Here is a 14,268-nt window from a genome sequence, read left to right on the forward strand (position 1 = left end):
ACACCATATTTCGCGTTTAGAGAGTTGTGGATTAGAGAGATGTGGACCCATTGTGGACCCTATAGCCTTCTATTAAAGACACTGTACCTATCGGGCTTCCAAATAGAATAGAGAGAGTCAAGTTTTATACAATGGTGTGCAATTTAAATCACATCATCATCATCAATCAATCTATAGCTCGCCCACTACTGAGAGGATCTCCTCTCTGAATGAGAAGGGTTTTTGGTTTTAGGCCATAGTCCACTCCACTAGCTAAATGTAGATTAGCAGACTTTCATACCTTTGAGAAATTCTAATTGGTGAACTCTCAGGTATGAAGGTTTCCTTAACCGTTCAAGCAAGTGATCATCAAGTTGTAAGTACTACCTACCTTCATCAACTAGTAGAACCTACTAGTTGATGCCCGCGACTTCATTCCAGTGGATATAGGTTTTTAAAAATCTCGTGAGTACATATTGATTTTCTGGGATTTAAGTAGCCTATGTGTTAATCCAACTAAAAAACTTGATGTTCTCTCTAGACTCTACAGAGAACATCAAGTTTTATAGTCTAGAAGAATCTAAATAGTGAATAGGTTATTTTTCAGTAATTTGTTTCTCTATTCGAACCCAAAGCCGTAGATAAAGGCAGTTGGAAAAATAATTCTCTGTTTTTTCCATAGAGTTAAGGGTAGGTTTGTCTATGGTTTATTATGACTTTTGACTATGGTTTTTTCTTCGTTGTTTATTGTGTGTTTTTCTTTTTCTGTTTGTTTGTGTTTCTGTTGTCTATTGCGTGACGTGAAAAGTCATTTTCTTGCAGTCATTTCAAAACATTTTTATAAATTCAAAATTAATTTAATTTTTAGAACTTTTAATTAAAACTTACTGACTGAAAAGTCTGATCGAAGTCTTAACATTATAATATTAATTGAAAGCCAGTGCCAGTTTATTACACTTTTGTCTCTGTAATATTCAGATTGCAAAAAATGAGCACAATAAATCGCAGAAGTGAATCCCGTGCGCCTCAAGTTCAAGGTGATATTCAAGATTGCTCTGTTTCATCCACGTCTAACATAAGACCAAGAAATCGTAACCTCAGAACTGATTGCATTGGACTGTATTATCCCATCCTAAGTACCTACTTCCATTTTTATTCCATTTTCCTTGATTGACTACTTACCTATTTTTTTTAAGTTGTATTGTACCTTTGATTTTTCCTTTGTTATACCTAATTTTTTTTCATTTGTTTATAGTCATGTATTATTTGGCTAGTTCACACAAAATGAAATGCTTTAAGTACCTACAGTGTTTAATTAAATTGCAATTGCACCAATACTTAATTCGTGAAGTTGTGATACACAAAATCTGTGCAGTAAATTATTCACTTAACACTCTATAGTCTGTTATTTAGTGTAAATTAGACCTAACTTTTATGTGCTTTAAAGTGACCTCTTTACACTGCTAGATCTTGAGAGTTTTGTTTGCAACAGAATAATTTTATTTGTAGTTTTATTTTCAGACATTTCAGCTACTACAGATGTCTCAAAAACAGGATTATCAACTTCCAAATCACTTATTCTTGTAGCTATAATTTTTATAACATCATTGATAGCATTGGGACTTTTATACAAACAATTTCCAAAACTAGAAGAGTAAGTTTATTGAGTCATAAGTTTGTTTAATATATTAGCAAAGCAGAATTTTTAGACTGAGCTTATTTTAAATTTTTGACCCGGTGATTTGCATGTAACACTATATTTTGCCCAAGAGTTATATTGCAGGCTGCAACATGTGTGCACACTAGGTTTCTCTTTTATTTACATTATAACTTGTACACATTTCTGTACAGCCATCTTGGACTAGCAGCATAGTTTGCAGTAAAGACCAGACAACTTCATGCACACTGCATTATTAAACTTATCAAGTGCAGTTCCTGCAGTTACTGATGAAAAGTGCACAATCTTACTAGTTGAAAGTAGTATAGGATTTCAGTGCACCCATACTGTTCCATCATGCAGGGATGCACTATTACTGGGATTCAATACACCAGTAAGGTTGCAAATAGCTGGGGTTAAGACCTTCCACTAAGCTAAACATGACCAATTACGACAGGAATCTACTGTAACATAGAAGTTCACAATTACTGATGTATTCTAATCACAGTTCAATTTTAGGCATGAGAAACAACATATAAAACTACCCTGGGATCTGGAGGATGCTAAACAGTTAGGTCTTGTTTTAGATCGCTACAAGGACAAGTATTTCTATGAAGTGTTATTGGGAGTATTTCTAGTTTATATATTGTATCCTTTTTCATTCTGCAGTTTGTGAGTATGTCATTGATTCATAGTTATTATTATGATAGTAAGTATAAAGTGCAGTCAGTTTCACGATTGCCCACAAAATGTATAATTTATAGGACAGCTAGTAAGCTTAACTTTTCCAACATTTTGTTTCATTAATTGAGTTTTTGTTTTTATCATAATAACTTGTCACAACTTCGAACAAGGAAACCTTTACGATATTCTTGTATTATCTCTTATGTTCCTTAACTATTATGTCAGTTTGCAAACATTTGCAATACCCGGATCAATATTCCTGAGTATACTGTCAGGATTTTTGTTCCCATTCTATTTAGCGTTAATTTTAGTTTGCTGTTGTTCCGCTGTTGGTGCAAGTTTATGTTTCTTTTTATCGAATCTACTGGGGAAGAAATTAGTCAGAAGATTCTTCCCTGAGAGAGCCGCACAATGGTCCAAAGCTGTTACCAAACATAAAAACAACTTGCTCAATTATATAATATTTTTGAGAGTGACACCATTTTTGCCAAATTGGTTTATTAATATGTCTGCACCAGTTATTGGAGTGCCATTAATACCATTCGCCTTGGGGACATTCATTGGTGAGTACTGGCTACTGAGTAAATACAAAAGTAGTCACAGATTTAGCTGCTAGATTTAACTAGCTCTTTAGTTATTTTAGGTCCATGTACAGAAGTTGTTTTATAATTTGCAGCTGTATGGTTTACTAAAAGGTTTTTAGTTTGAGTTGCATTGGGTTTATACATTTTTACAGCAAGCTGTGGTACATAAAACAATATGAATCCTTATAATACTATCCTTTATAATTTATTTAAAATAAATATGTAAATTTTAAAGGATAAATAAAAAATACGGCTTATACCATTAGCTATAGCAACTTGAGATTATCAGAGTAGGGTTTCTCTATAATGCCCTCCTCCTAGACCTCCACTAAGAATGGATTTTGATTTTTGACTTGGGATTCAGAGAGACTTGACTTGACAGACTTGAGATTGAGATCAGCTAGTCTCGAATACTGAATTAGTCGAAGTCAAATCATTTGTTCAAAATAGGTACCTACCATTGTACACTTTTTGACTGTTTAATTGTTGGATTGATAAATAAAGATGGATAATGATGATGAATTAAATAGTTTTACACTTGAAAAAATTGGTTAAATAAGTAGTAATTTGTGTTAATTGATAAAAAAGTAGTGGGTTGAGTTATAATCATGTAATATAATTTTCTTTTATTTTTGGTTTCAGGAGTGGCACCACCATCGTTCGTAGCTATTCAGGCTGGTCAAACTCTACATACGCTAACGTCAACCAGTGATGCCTGGTCTTGGACCTCAGTTACCATGCTGACCCTCTTTGCTCTGATCTCACTAGTCCCTGTATTACTTAAACAGAGGCTAAGAGAGAAGTTTGAATGAATTCACTTATTTATTTCTAGTTAATTTATTTTAGAAAATATAATTGGGTATTAATTAGTAAGTAATAATAAAATAAAAGTAATGGTATGTAATAAAAGTTTTGTACATTCCATGAAAGTCTTTTTAATAATTGATTGAATACATTAGAATCTATTTTTTTTAACAATATGAGCCTACATGTGCTATGAAAGTTTCATTTCCTATTGAAGGTTGGACCACAGGCCTCCAGTACCACCAATTATACCACACTGAAAAGAAAAATTGATACTGAATTATGTGGTTAAGTATTAATAATTAATCCCTTAATTACTATTACAATTATTACTAAAAAAATCACAATACTGTGATATTGCTTGGAATGCAAAGATGCTACTTTAATTTAAATTACAGGACTTACCTATTTAAGATTATTATCAATAGTTAAGGATTTATATATTATTTACATCAATGATAATGTAAAACTTACATAAATATGATTGTTTTAATTCCATCCTAAAAGATTTACATTGATGTTTGCATTCTTCAGCTGGTTTTAAATCAATAATTCTTGAACCACTCAGTGCAAGCAGAAAAGAATAATTGCACTCTGTATCTGGTATATGAAATTTGTCATGGTTGGAGTCAATTATTATGAACCTCTCTGTACTTTGACCAAATTTTGGTACAACTTTAGGCCTGGGGATGACTTGCCGTAATATTCTTGCTGCATTATAGTTATTGAATTTCCTGAATAGAAAAATATAATACAATAAGTAATGGTGCAAGCTTGCATCCCAGAAATCAATTTTAAAATCTGTTTTAGACTAAGACTAGGGACAAAGCTAGAAAATCACGCATAATTTATTATCTACAATGCAAAAATATTGCTTAGAAAAAAATGTGCCAATGAAGAAAAGAATTACTTAATTTGTTTACTAAGTTTATATACTGTCTAGGATAATCATAAAATGTGACTTACCACAAGTAAAGATTTTCCTTTAATAAATCAGAACCAAAAACGTCTTGTGGTGTCCAATAATACTGGTTGTTTATTAACATTTTAGGGCTTTCCTTGTCAAACAAGTTCTTATGTCTAAGATATAATTTTTTCAATTTATTCAAGTTTATTTCGTTTTGATCAGTCTGAAAAGAATTAATGTGTAATATAGCAATAGGCTATTTAATTTCAAATTTATTAAGCAACATCTTAATATTATTAAATGTCTTGACTCTTGAGTTAATTACTCCAACTTAAGAGTTCTCTTCAAGGGCCACACATCTGCGTTTAGCAGAGTAATCAGTTTGTTTTTAAATTTATAGACTAGCAGTAGGCTTTAATCAGACTTGCTGGCAAGTGGCGATGCAGCCTAAGATGCATCTTCGTATGCCGGATTTATTGATGGGAAAAAATTATATTGTGATTTATCCATAATAATATGATTGGTCTGTTGGAAGTTGATAGGCACCCTAGGGACAACTTCTGTTGTACACTATCCCTAAATTAAACCCAAATTATAGATCTTCTGTTTGCAGGTACACTGTCTTCCACTTGAGAATTTCACAGCTCCCCTGTCAGTTCACCAAGAAATGTGACCAGCCCACTGCCACTTCAGCATGCTAGTCCGGAGATTGAGTTCTTTGGTGAATCACTTGAGCAGCATGAATACCTTGTAGATAAATGGAGCAGTCTGTTGCTTGTGAACTGGCTGTGGGTTGAACACCTCTCCAACATTGTTTACAGTGCTGCACGGCCAGCAGTCCATGTCAACCACTGTGAAGTATGGGTTTTGTATCAAACATGTTTCTTGGTATAATTCTGAAAATAGTAAAGTGAGTAAGGTACCGATATATCAGTTAAATCAGCCTTGCAATTAAATTGTCAAAAAATTCGTCAAATGCGAGCAGGACTCACATATAAAGGGTTCTGTACCATTGTACAAGAAATAACACTTTTTTTTAATTTTCGTGGTGGTCGTTTTGAAATTTTTCATGTTATAGCAGCAATAAAAATTAACAAATTAATAGAAGAAAATACATTCTGTGAAGTTTTCAGGAGATTCAGGAGGATTACAATTTTAAATAGATACTTACCAGTTAAAGCAGGGAATAATGAAATGAATGGAATTGTAAATTTCCTCAACATCCTCAAGCCAGGATAGATATAATCCTGCATCTTACAGACCATACATCCATATATAGTTTTGAAGTTATAAGTTATTAATATTAGGATACTAAGGCACAAAAGCACTAGCAGTATATTCTTAAAAAACCTGTGGCGATTTTTCGAAACATTATTTGTATTGATTTTTAAATCTTCTAAGCTTTTAAAATACATTTTTTTAAACTCGTCTTCTTTAATTCCTGCACTGATGCTTTCCTTTTTCAGTTTGTTGATAGATTTGGAATATTCTTGTAATATTTCCTGATTCGTCATGCTGTAAATAAGTATTTTAATTTTTACTTTTCTTTACATGAATATGTTAATTGTTATTTTTTAATTCGAACATGTGTTTACATTTTACAATGTCATGTCATCCACTTTATCACCAAAATGTCACCTTGTGCTGTCACCTCTGTCACGTTTGACAATTATTAGACAGAGGTCATAGATTATCTCCCATTTATACCCATCACAGATGAATAACTGGTCATTTTTTTTATAGAATTTTACGATTATGAGAGTTGGTGTTTTTGGACATATTTAATTTTATAGATTAAATACAGATTGAATAATACACTGGATACAAAAAGTTCATTTGCTCAGAAGTCAAAACGCTTGGGTTGCTTGAGTCCCTAGATCCGTTGGTTAAAATTTCTACCGTGGAAACTTAGTTATCAGTGTTCGCACTCGTAATGGGAATATTTTTTCATATCACTGAGGTACTGCTTGATGTAGGTAGGTACAACTAAATCTTTCAACAAAACCCAGGCTATTTCAATGGTAGGGCAGAATTATATGAGACGTAAAATTGGCGAATATTCGTAATATTTCGAATGAATAATTTTATTTAACAAAGCTAGAATACTTAGGTTTCACACTTAGTATTGACGTAATGCTAGTGTACCTAATCAGCAGGCAAATACCGACTTAATATGTAGGTACCTCGGTAGGTATAAAAATATTACATACCTACATACTTAGATACATACCTACCTACGTTAACCGATCATTATCAGAAACACGTCTACCATTCTATAACTTAAATAGGTAAGTAATTTATAACAATCGTAATCGTACGTATAGGTACATAGGCACCTACTTACGTAAGCATTTTGTTTCATTTCCTAGTTTTTCTATTAAATGCTCTAGCTAGGTAGGTACTTAACATAGCCACAAATTAATGACACGATAAGATAAGACGAAGAGTTCGAGTCTTCCGATAACACTGGATGGATGTAAATAATATTATGTACTTACCTAATACATAGAGTCGTCAATACGACGTCATGCACGATCGGAGACGTTTACTTTGATATTACTCGTCGACCATAGTTAAATCGAGTGTTGAAAATGATTGGCCTGCAGTGAAGTGTGTGACTAAGTATTTACGTAGTTAAAAAATATGTTTGTACAGTGTTTGAGAAAATGCTCGGAGGCGGGATACTAAATGGAGGTTGACGAGAGATCGCAAGGTGCGACTTGGCGCTGGCCGGTTCTCGTCTCGGTCATTGTTCTAAACGTACGTATTGTTTTCAGCAACATACCTATATCATTACAAGGAAAACCAAATAATTATCCTACATTGATTATAGTGGAAATTTTTCAATTGCTGTTCGTCCAGAGTCCATAATAAAATAGCACCATTATGCACCATAAAACAAGCAAAAATATTATACTTAATAAGTACCTAGGTAGCGATATAGTTCAAAAGAAGTCTTAATAGCTCAATGATGTCGAATAGGTAGTAAGTTCAAATCCCACCAGCTTTCGTACCTACGCTGTAACTAGGTAGGCACTTTTTTTATTGACGCGATCGGGTTATATGGGGGTTTTACCCATTAAACCGGTCTCGGCACTCACCCTCAGCGCATATTAAGGTGGAAGCTAGTCGATACTAGAGCTAATTTCTTAAACTGGACCTTTTCAAGTAAACATTTTTATATAAACCTGTGAGGATGATACTGCCATTGGCGCCATCAAAATACCATAAGCCTACTTTGTCGTATTAGTTTACTAATTGCGATAAATCAAATGAAATTTGAATTTCGCGGGCAGACCCGTGCCATGCACCTTTAAGACCTTGCGTGTGTGCGCTGCACACCCTGCAGCATACGTAAAACTGCACTGGCTCCGGCAAGAGGGTACTAGTTATTATAGTCACGTTTAACGTCCATAATTTGAAAAAAAAAAACCAGAAGAGTAAGTCGGCACAGGCTTTGTTCAGCCTGAACGAGGTACTTACCTATCTAGTTAAATGAAAGTATTTTTCTAGACAGGCCTAAGCTCCATGCATCGATGAATGAGATAAAAGGATTCACGAAAGATGAACGTGTTGTACATGAGAACTAGCTCCCTATGAAATAAAAATTTGACGCGCGACGAAAGGCACTCTGTTCAAAGAGTAAATGTAATACTCGTATGACTCCTTTTAAAAGAATTTTGGACGCTCGTATGTGCACATCTGATGTGCGCTGAGTGAAAATTTTTCTCATTTCTGACTGAAAACCCGACTGAAACTGAACAAAGGAACCCATCACACACTCTTTGTTAAAATATTTTACAGATTTGCCTGCCAAGTCTCGTGCTGTCGTACGGAGTGCTGTGGGTGTACCTCTCCAACCACGACGTCACCCTGTGGCTCGGGTTCACGACACCATCAATATTCATCTGCACACACGGTCTAACACGTAAGCATTCATTATGTTGAAAATAAACTTTCATCTAGATTTAAAAAATCGGCCAAGTGCGAGTCGGATTCGCACATGAAGGGTTCCGTACCATCGTACAAGAAATAATACGTTTTATTTTTTTAATTTCCATGGTGGCCATTTTGAATTTTATTACTAAGTATTTGTTATAACGGCTATAGAAATACACATTCTGTGAAAATTTCATCTCTACCTATTCAACTTACAGCGCCGCTATCAGACAGACGGACGCCGTACGGACAGTGGAGGCTTAGTAATAGGGTCCCGTTGCTAGTTACGGAACCCTAAAAATTACCTAGTTAATAGTATCTAATGATGATACAGAGGTGAAAATAATAAATGATACTTCTAAAAGAAAGGATTAAGCAAAAGAGACCTACCAATACCGGCTTTGAATAATGATGCGGGTGACGAAATAACTACTTATGTAGTTATTTCGTTTATAGGATAATTATTATCAATAATATCATACGATCAATGATACTCATTGATAAGAGTGCATTTACCTATAGGTTCTTAAGTACCTCGAGTGTACTACAACATAAGATCATTGAGAATACTGTCCCAATAGGTGCATATACATATTATTAGTTTAGCTAAGTATATCAATCAGTCAATGATATTTTTATCGTAAAGATTTGCCTAAGCTTGATCGATGCCTAGGTAGGTATCTACCTACTTACCTACGTACCAATGTTTTGTTTTCATCGTATAGGTGCATATAGATATTTTAATTTATATATTCGACAATTTCTTCCGAATAGTGTAAAAGGATCTTTCATTAGGTAAGTAGTTGTCGTCAGTGAAGTTCAACAGTGGACAAAAATTTTTTTGGCGGGTTTCAACATTCTAACCATTCGATGAAGACAGTTCACCCGCTTTCATTCGACCAATCAGAGTCATAACGTCTTTTATTTCGTCAATTACTTATACATCATATCATCACAAAAATATACATTAAGGATTGCTAACAAATATTTTATGCAGTTTTATTACTCTCCAGTAAAGTAGACGACTTTTTGACTTACGCAATCTAAGAACTTCACTGACGTTGTGTATTTTTCGATAGGTGCCTAGGTAAACTGAATATCGCTGGAAAGTCGAGGTGCGACTTCTAGGCGCAGTTGATATTAGCTCAGGTGGTCCGTAACTAAACTAAATAAACAATGCTAAGTAAATAGGTGCACCGAGCCGCGACTACTCTTGGTCACTTCACGTGTGACCGATAGGTAGGTAGGTATGCCTAAATGCACTTAACTCCATCTCCGGCTTCGCTCGAGTGGAGTTTTTGAAAGGGGATGAAATTCCTAAAAATCCGGAAACACTTATTTATTCATTTATAAACGAAAGCCTTAATAATAGGTACCGACTTTTATCGATATAACGTTATTTATTCAAAATACAGGTCTTAAATAAGCCAAAATAAGCTATTTGCAGCTTTTGGTCGCGACCGTTTCTGGTATCCTTCTATACTTTGCCGGTCATCGTCTTTTCTAAAAATGTTTTCATAGTGAGTTCCTATGTAAATGTCATAAAAATAAACACTGTCAAAATTTTAAATTTCTATCTTTTTTATGTGTTTAAATAGAATAAGTGTATGTTTACTTAATAATTAATAGTAAATCTTAGTGGTTTTTTTGTTGTGTCAAAAGCAGATTTCTTAAACATTTAACATTAGATAATAAAAAAAAACTGTTTTTTTTTCAGAATGTTGGTTTAGAGAAGCAGCAGACTCATGGGGCGGCTCGAATGGTTACAGAGTTATGGCGTCTGTTGGACTTGTGTTAGTAACGACCGGTCTCTTCGTGTGCGCCTTCATACCACTGCATTTCCAGCTGCTTGCTTACGGTGTTTTAGGAGGTATGTGCAGTTTACATTGGTGCAAAATCTTGGCAGGTCGAAAACAAATGCTGTCCTTTATACATATAATTTTCCGCTGCGACAGCATTATTAACCCTCGACCCAAAAAGGGGGCTGTTATAAGTTTGACGTGTGTAGGTATCTGTGTATCTGTCTGTGGCATCGCAACTCCTAAACTAATGAACCGATTTTAATTTAGTTTTTTTTTGTTTGAAAAGTGGCTTGATCGACAGTGTTCTTAGCTGTAATTCAAGAAAATCGGTTCAGCCGTTTGAAAGTTATCAGCTCTTAGTTACTGTAACCTTCACTTGTCGGGGGTGTTATGAATTTTTAATTTACACTTGTTTTTACACCAGTATTAGAAGTAGGTTAGTTTATTGTGTACAAACAAATTAGTATCATTCAATATTAATTAATCATTCATGTTATCTATTTACCTACTATTGAATGAAAATCAGCTCGGCCTATCCGTCTCTATTTTATGTACCAATGTTACCACGCGGCCGTCTTTCAATGTTTTTCTTTAAGGTGGATGCGACGGGTCTGCTTGCGAAATTCAAATTTAATTTGGTTTTTCGCAATTTGTAATCGATATTTTTAGTTATCTTGTTTAATTGACTACAAATGCAATTTTTTTCAGGCCTGGGATCTTCACTAATATCGGCACAAGTTGACGCAGTTATGTTCGAAACATATGATACGCGTCTTGAACTTATTCGGGGCATGTGTTACACCGGCCAGGCAATCGGACAGTCTCTCTTTCCTCATATCTTATTTATCCTCATAGAATATTATGGCTATACTTTTTCTTACATATTGCTAGCTGGCATAATGCTACAAACATTGCCGGTAATACTTCTCCTAAAAGTCGATGATCCTAGAAGATCAGTATACTTTACAAGATACAAAGAGTTGTCACAAGCATTCGTAGTATGCAAAAACGAAATTGACAAATTGAACGAGTTTTATGGCAATGAATTACAGTTGCACAATTTAAGTACGAAATGTTGGAAAAGTCCCTCTGATGATAACTTACATAGACTAGGAGACTCAGATTATGATAATGGTAGAATAGCAGAAACTATTACCCCACCTCCTAGCCCTGAAGAAAAGAGAAGGAATATTTTTGGGGTTGACATTTTACCAGAAATACCCGAAGAGAGCGAAGAGAGTGAAACTGATGAAAGTGACGGCGAAACAAATGTAACTATAAATAAGAAACGCTTTAGTCTGGCTATAAAAAGGTTAAGCGTAATTGGCGATAGTTTCGATGAATGCATAGTAAATCAAGTCCGAAGAGATTCTCAATCGAATGGGGATGTAGTTGAAAATAAGGATTATTCTGAATTGGAAGTGAGGTACGATACAATAGCACCTATCACTGATATTCAAACGGAAAAGCTGCTGAACACATTTAGTTTTCGATGTCAGTCTGCCTATGCAAATATGAAGAGGAAAATGTCGATACCTTCGTACAGAGTTTACAGGATAAGAAGAAGGATGATGTACCTGATGTATAATATTAACGACACGTTTTTCAAGCCTTTGACGAGGTCCCTGTCTTGTGGAAAATTTTATCCAGCCTTACTATTAAGTTTAACGAAACTAAGTTTGATGACAGTGGGAATTGTTCTGATGCCATTGATAGGCCTGCAGATTCGGCCGAAAATAGCAATGTACGAGACCAACTTTTTGATGTCTTTGCACGGATTCACGTGGATATGTTTCTTGTTGTGTACGCCATGGTTGGCCCAAACGCCAAAGAGAAATTTCAAGTACGTCGTTACATTGGGACTCGTTGTATCAACGTGTGCCTGTTTTGGTACGTACTTATTTTAGCACGCTGTTAACTGTAAATGATACTCTATAATTTCCAGACAACACCTATTTATAAGGGATCTGCTGACTCATAAAATTCTGAAACTATATTATTTTTAATCTGTATATACAGTAGGTATACACCGTGACTAATGTGGACACTAAGCTTGACACTATTATACTAGAATTTGGAACTATAGCTACTGTTACTACCTAATAATAGGGAAATATATTAAAATTGCACGTTTTTTCGGCTGTAAAAATTAGCTTTTAAATCAGATTATAAACGGATAATCCAATTTTATTTTTGGTTATCTGTCTATGTAACTTCCTATTGATAACCTTTTACGTATTTTTTTCAGTGCTAGCAGAAGCTAATAATCACGATTCGTTTGCAATCGGCTGCGTTATAGCTGGCTTTGGGTACGGGGCAATTACCTCGTGCTGGGAATCTACAGTCCAAGAGTTTGTTGGTGCCCGAAAATGGCCAAAACTTCACAGCACCATAGAAACCTTATCAGCTACACTCTTGGCCATATTCGTTGTTGGCCTATCGTACGTGGTGGAACAAGATAATGGACTACAATTCATTATGTTTATATTAGGTTTACTAACAGCTGTGGTTTCATTTATATGGATCATAATCGCCGGTGTGTCGATTTACAAAACCAAAGTGCGGACGTTAAGCTTGAGACGAAAATGGACGTTTTGATTTTTAAACTTACGATATTATTCTACTTCTCTCTATTGACTGAATTTATTTTTGGAAACGAATATTTATATCAAGTTGACAATAGAATAACTTTTTATACGCTTGAGCGCGTCATATAAATTTTCAAAGACGTTAAAATGGTTGTGATATTATGTAGAAAATATTATTGCATGCTTATTATAATCTTTAATAATATACCTTTAGTTATATGTGTATAGCTTTACTATAATAATAATTTATGACAAGAATATAAGTTTTATGACAAAATAATGTTTGGTTTCAATTGACAAATCAGTCAAATCAATTAGAGTTATTTGGGTACCTACGTACATTGCCATCCAGAAGACGCAATAAGGATATCGAGAATACCTTACCTGATAGAGAATCCCTTAATCCTCAGAGTTAAAGCAGGTACACTATGCATTTTTTTTAAAAAAAAAAGGTACACTATGCATTCCTTAACTTTGGTTTGGCTGATTAGTTGTGAAAGAGCACATGAAAGAGTAACAAACAAAGTAAGTACTATAATACGTAGTTATAATATTAAGAAGCATGGGCCGAGTCTGCCCGCGAAATTCATTTTTTTTTTTTAAAGAATATTAGCCATGTTAAATCACTAATATTCCCCTTTCCTCTCCAACTAAGCGTCAGGCTTGTGCTAGGAGTAAGTACGACAATAGTGCAACGGGCGGAGTTTGAACCATCGACCTTTCGGTTTTCAGTCCACTCCTTTACCGGTTGAGCTATTGAGGCTCTAATTCAAAAATTTGGTTTTTCACAATTTGTAAACTAATACAACAAAGTAGGCTTATGGCACTTTAATTGCGCCAATGGCAGTATCATCCTCACAGGTTTATATAAAAATCTTTACTTGAAAGGGTCCAGTTTAAGAAATTAGTTATAGGATCGACTAATTGGTGAGTAATTCATGTTAAACTCATTATTTTGACTAATTTCTTAAACTGAACACTTTCAAGTAAAGATTTTTATGTAATCCTGTGAAAATGATACTGCCATTGTCGGAATTAGAATGCCATAAGCCTGCTTTGTCGAATTAATTTACAAATTGCGAAAAACCAAATTAAATTTGAATTTCGCGGGCAGACCCGTCTCATGCACCTTTAGTGTGGATGAGTAAAAACAACAACGTTATTAGATAATGTGTTTTGCATTATTTAACTTAGGTATAACATGTTTTGATCGGATTGCAACATAATCAAATATTTACTCGTACGTACCTACTTAGCTTAATGTATTCGAGCTACTGGGGTAAAACCGCAGGATGTAAATATTTGTCTGGTAATTAGAGTTTAT

At 34.5% G+C, this 14,268-nt stretch overlaps 3 protein-coding genes across 6 annotated transcripts; 2 read left to right on the plus strand and 1 right to left on the minus strand.

The window, feature by feature from the left end:
- Positions 1-755: 755 nt before the first annotated feature.
- On the plus strand, positions 756-3,899 carry LOC123866245 (transmembrane protein 41 homolog). Of its 2 annotated transcripts, none has more exons than XM_045907697.1 (5): positions 756-1,115; positions 1,501-1,633; positions 2,156-2,284; positions 2,546-2,883; positions 3,547-3,899. In XM_045907697.1, the coding sequence occupies exons 1-5, from the start codon at positions 968-970 to the stop codon at positions 3,714-3,716; spliced, it is 918 nt and encodes a 305-aa protein (XP_045763653.1). In that variant the 5' UTR covers positions 756-967; the 3' UTR covers positions 3,717-3,899. The 2 variants fall into 2 exon arrangements, with proteins under 2 accessions (XP_045763653.1, XP_045763654.1); XM_045907698.1 differs by having other exon boundaries at positions 756-1,016.
- LOC123866244 lies at positions 3,824-7,206 on the minus strand. 3 transcript variants are annotated; one of them, XM_045907696.1, is made up of 6 exons: positions 7,114-7,206; positions 5,787-6,130; positions 5,363-5,511; positions 4,675-4,838; positions 4,183-4,442; positions 3,824-3,964 (listed from the first exon to the last, which is right to left on the minus strand). In XM_045907696.1, exons 2-6 carry the CDS (start codon positions 6,127-6,129, stop codon positions 3,876-3,878), a joined length of 1,005 nt encoding a protein of 334 aa, XP_045763652.1. In that variant the 5' UTR covers position 6,130; positions 7,114-7,206; the 3' UTR covers positions 3,824-3,875. The 3 variants fall into 3 exon arrangements, with proteins under 3 accessions (XP_045763652.1, XP_045763650.1, XP_045763651.1); XM_045907694.1 differs by lacking the exon at positions 7,114-7,206 and adding an exon at positions 6,960-7,081; XM_045907695.1 differs by lacking the exon at positions 7,114-7,206 and adding an exon at positions 6,211-6,265.
- A 22-nt stretch (positions 7,207-7,228) lies between these two features.
- LOC123866240 lies at positions 7,229-13,224 on the plus strand. Its single transcript, XM_045907687.1, has 5 exons — positions 7,229-7,375; positions 8,420-8,543; positions 10,272-10,424; positions 11,065-12,246; positions 12,605-13,224. Exons 1-5 carry the CDS (start codon positions 7,304-7,306, stop codon positions 12,952-12,954), a joined length of 1,881 nt encoding a protein of 626 aa, XP_045763643.1. The 5' UTR covers positions 7,229-7,303; the 3' UTR covers positions 12,955-13,224.
- The last annotated feature ends 1,044 nt before the right edge of the window (positions 13,225-14,268 follow it).

The sequence above is a fragment of the Maniola jurtina genome, chromosome 6 (assembly GCF_905333055.1).
Source record: "Maniola jurtina chromosome 6, ilManJurt1.1, whole genome shotgun sequence".
NCBI classification, from domain to species: Eukaryota; Metazoa; Arthropoda; class Insecta; order Lepidoptera; family Nymphalidae; genus Maniola; species Maniola jurtina.

Excerpts from the sequence above, each read along its gene's own strand:
- LOC123866245 (XM_045907697.1), top strand. The coding sequence starts at position 968 with ATGAGCACAATAAATCGCAGAAGTGAATCCCGTGCGCCTCAAGTTCAA. Across the intron at positions 1,116-1,500 it reads ACTGTATTATCCCATCCTAA|ACATTTCAGCTACTACAGAT; the intron begins GTACCTACTTCC and ends TTTTATTTTCAG. Across the intron at positions 2,285-2,545 it reads GTATTTCTAGTTTATATATT|TTTGCAAACATTTGCAATAC; the intron begins GTATCCTTTTTC and ends CTATTATGTCAG.
- LOC123866240 (XM_045907687.1), top strand. The coding sequence starts at position 7,304 with ATGGAGGTTGACGAGAGATCGCAAGGTGCGACTTGGCGCTGGCCGGTT. Across the intron at positions 7,376-8,419 it reads TCTCGGTCATTGTTCTAAAC|ATTTGCCTGCCAAGTCTCGT; the intron begins GTACGTATTGTT and ends AATATTTTACAG. Across the intron at positions 8,544-10,271 it reads CTGCACACACGGTCTAACAC|AATGTTGGTTTAGAGAAGCA; the intron begins GTAAGCATTCAT and ends TTTTTTTTTCAG.
- LOC123866244 (XM_045907694.1), bottom strand. Across the intron at positions 4,839-5,362 it reads CTGCTCCATTTATCTACAAG|ACTGATCAAAACGAAATAAA; the intron begins GTATTCATGCTG and ends AATTCTTTTCAG. Across the intron at positions 4,443-4,674 it reads AAGGAAAATCTTTACTTGTG|GAAATTCAATAACTATAATG; the intron begins GTAAGTCACATT and ends TTTTCTATTCAG.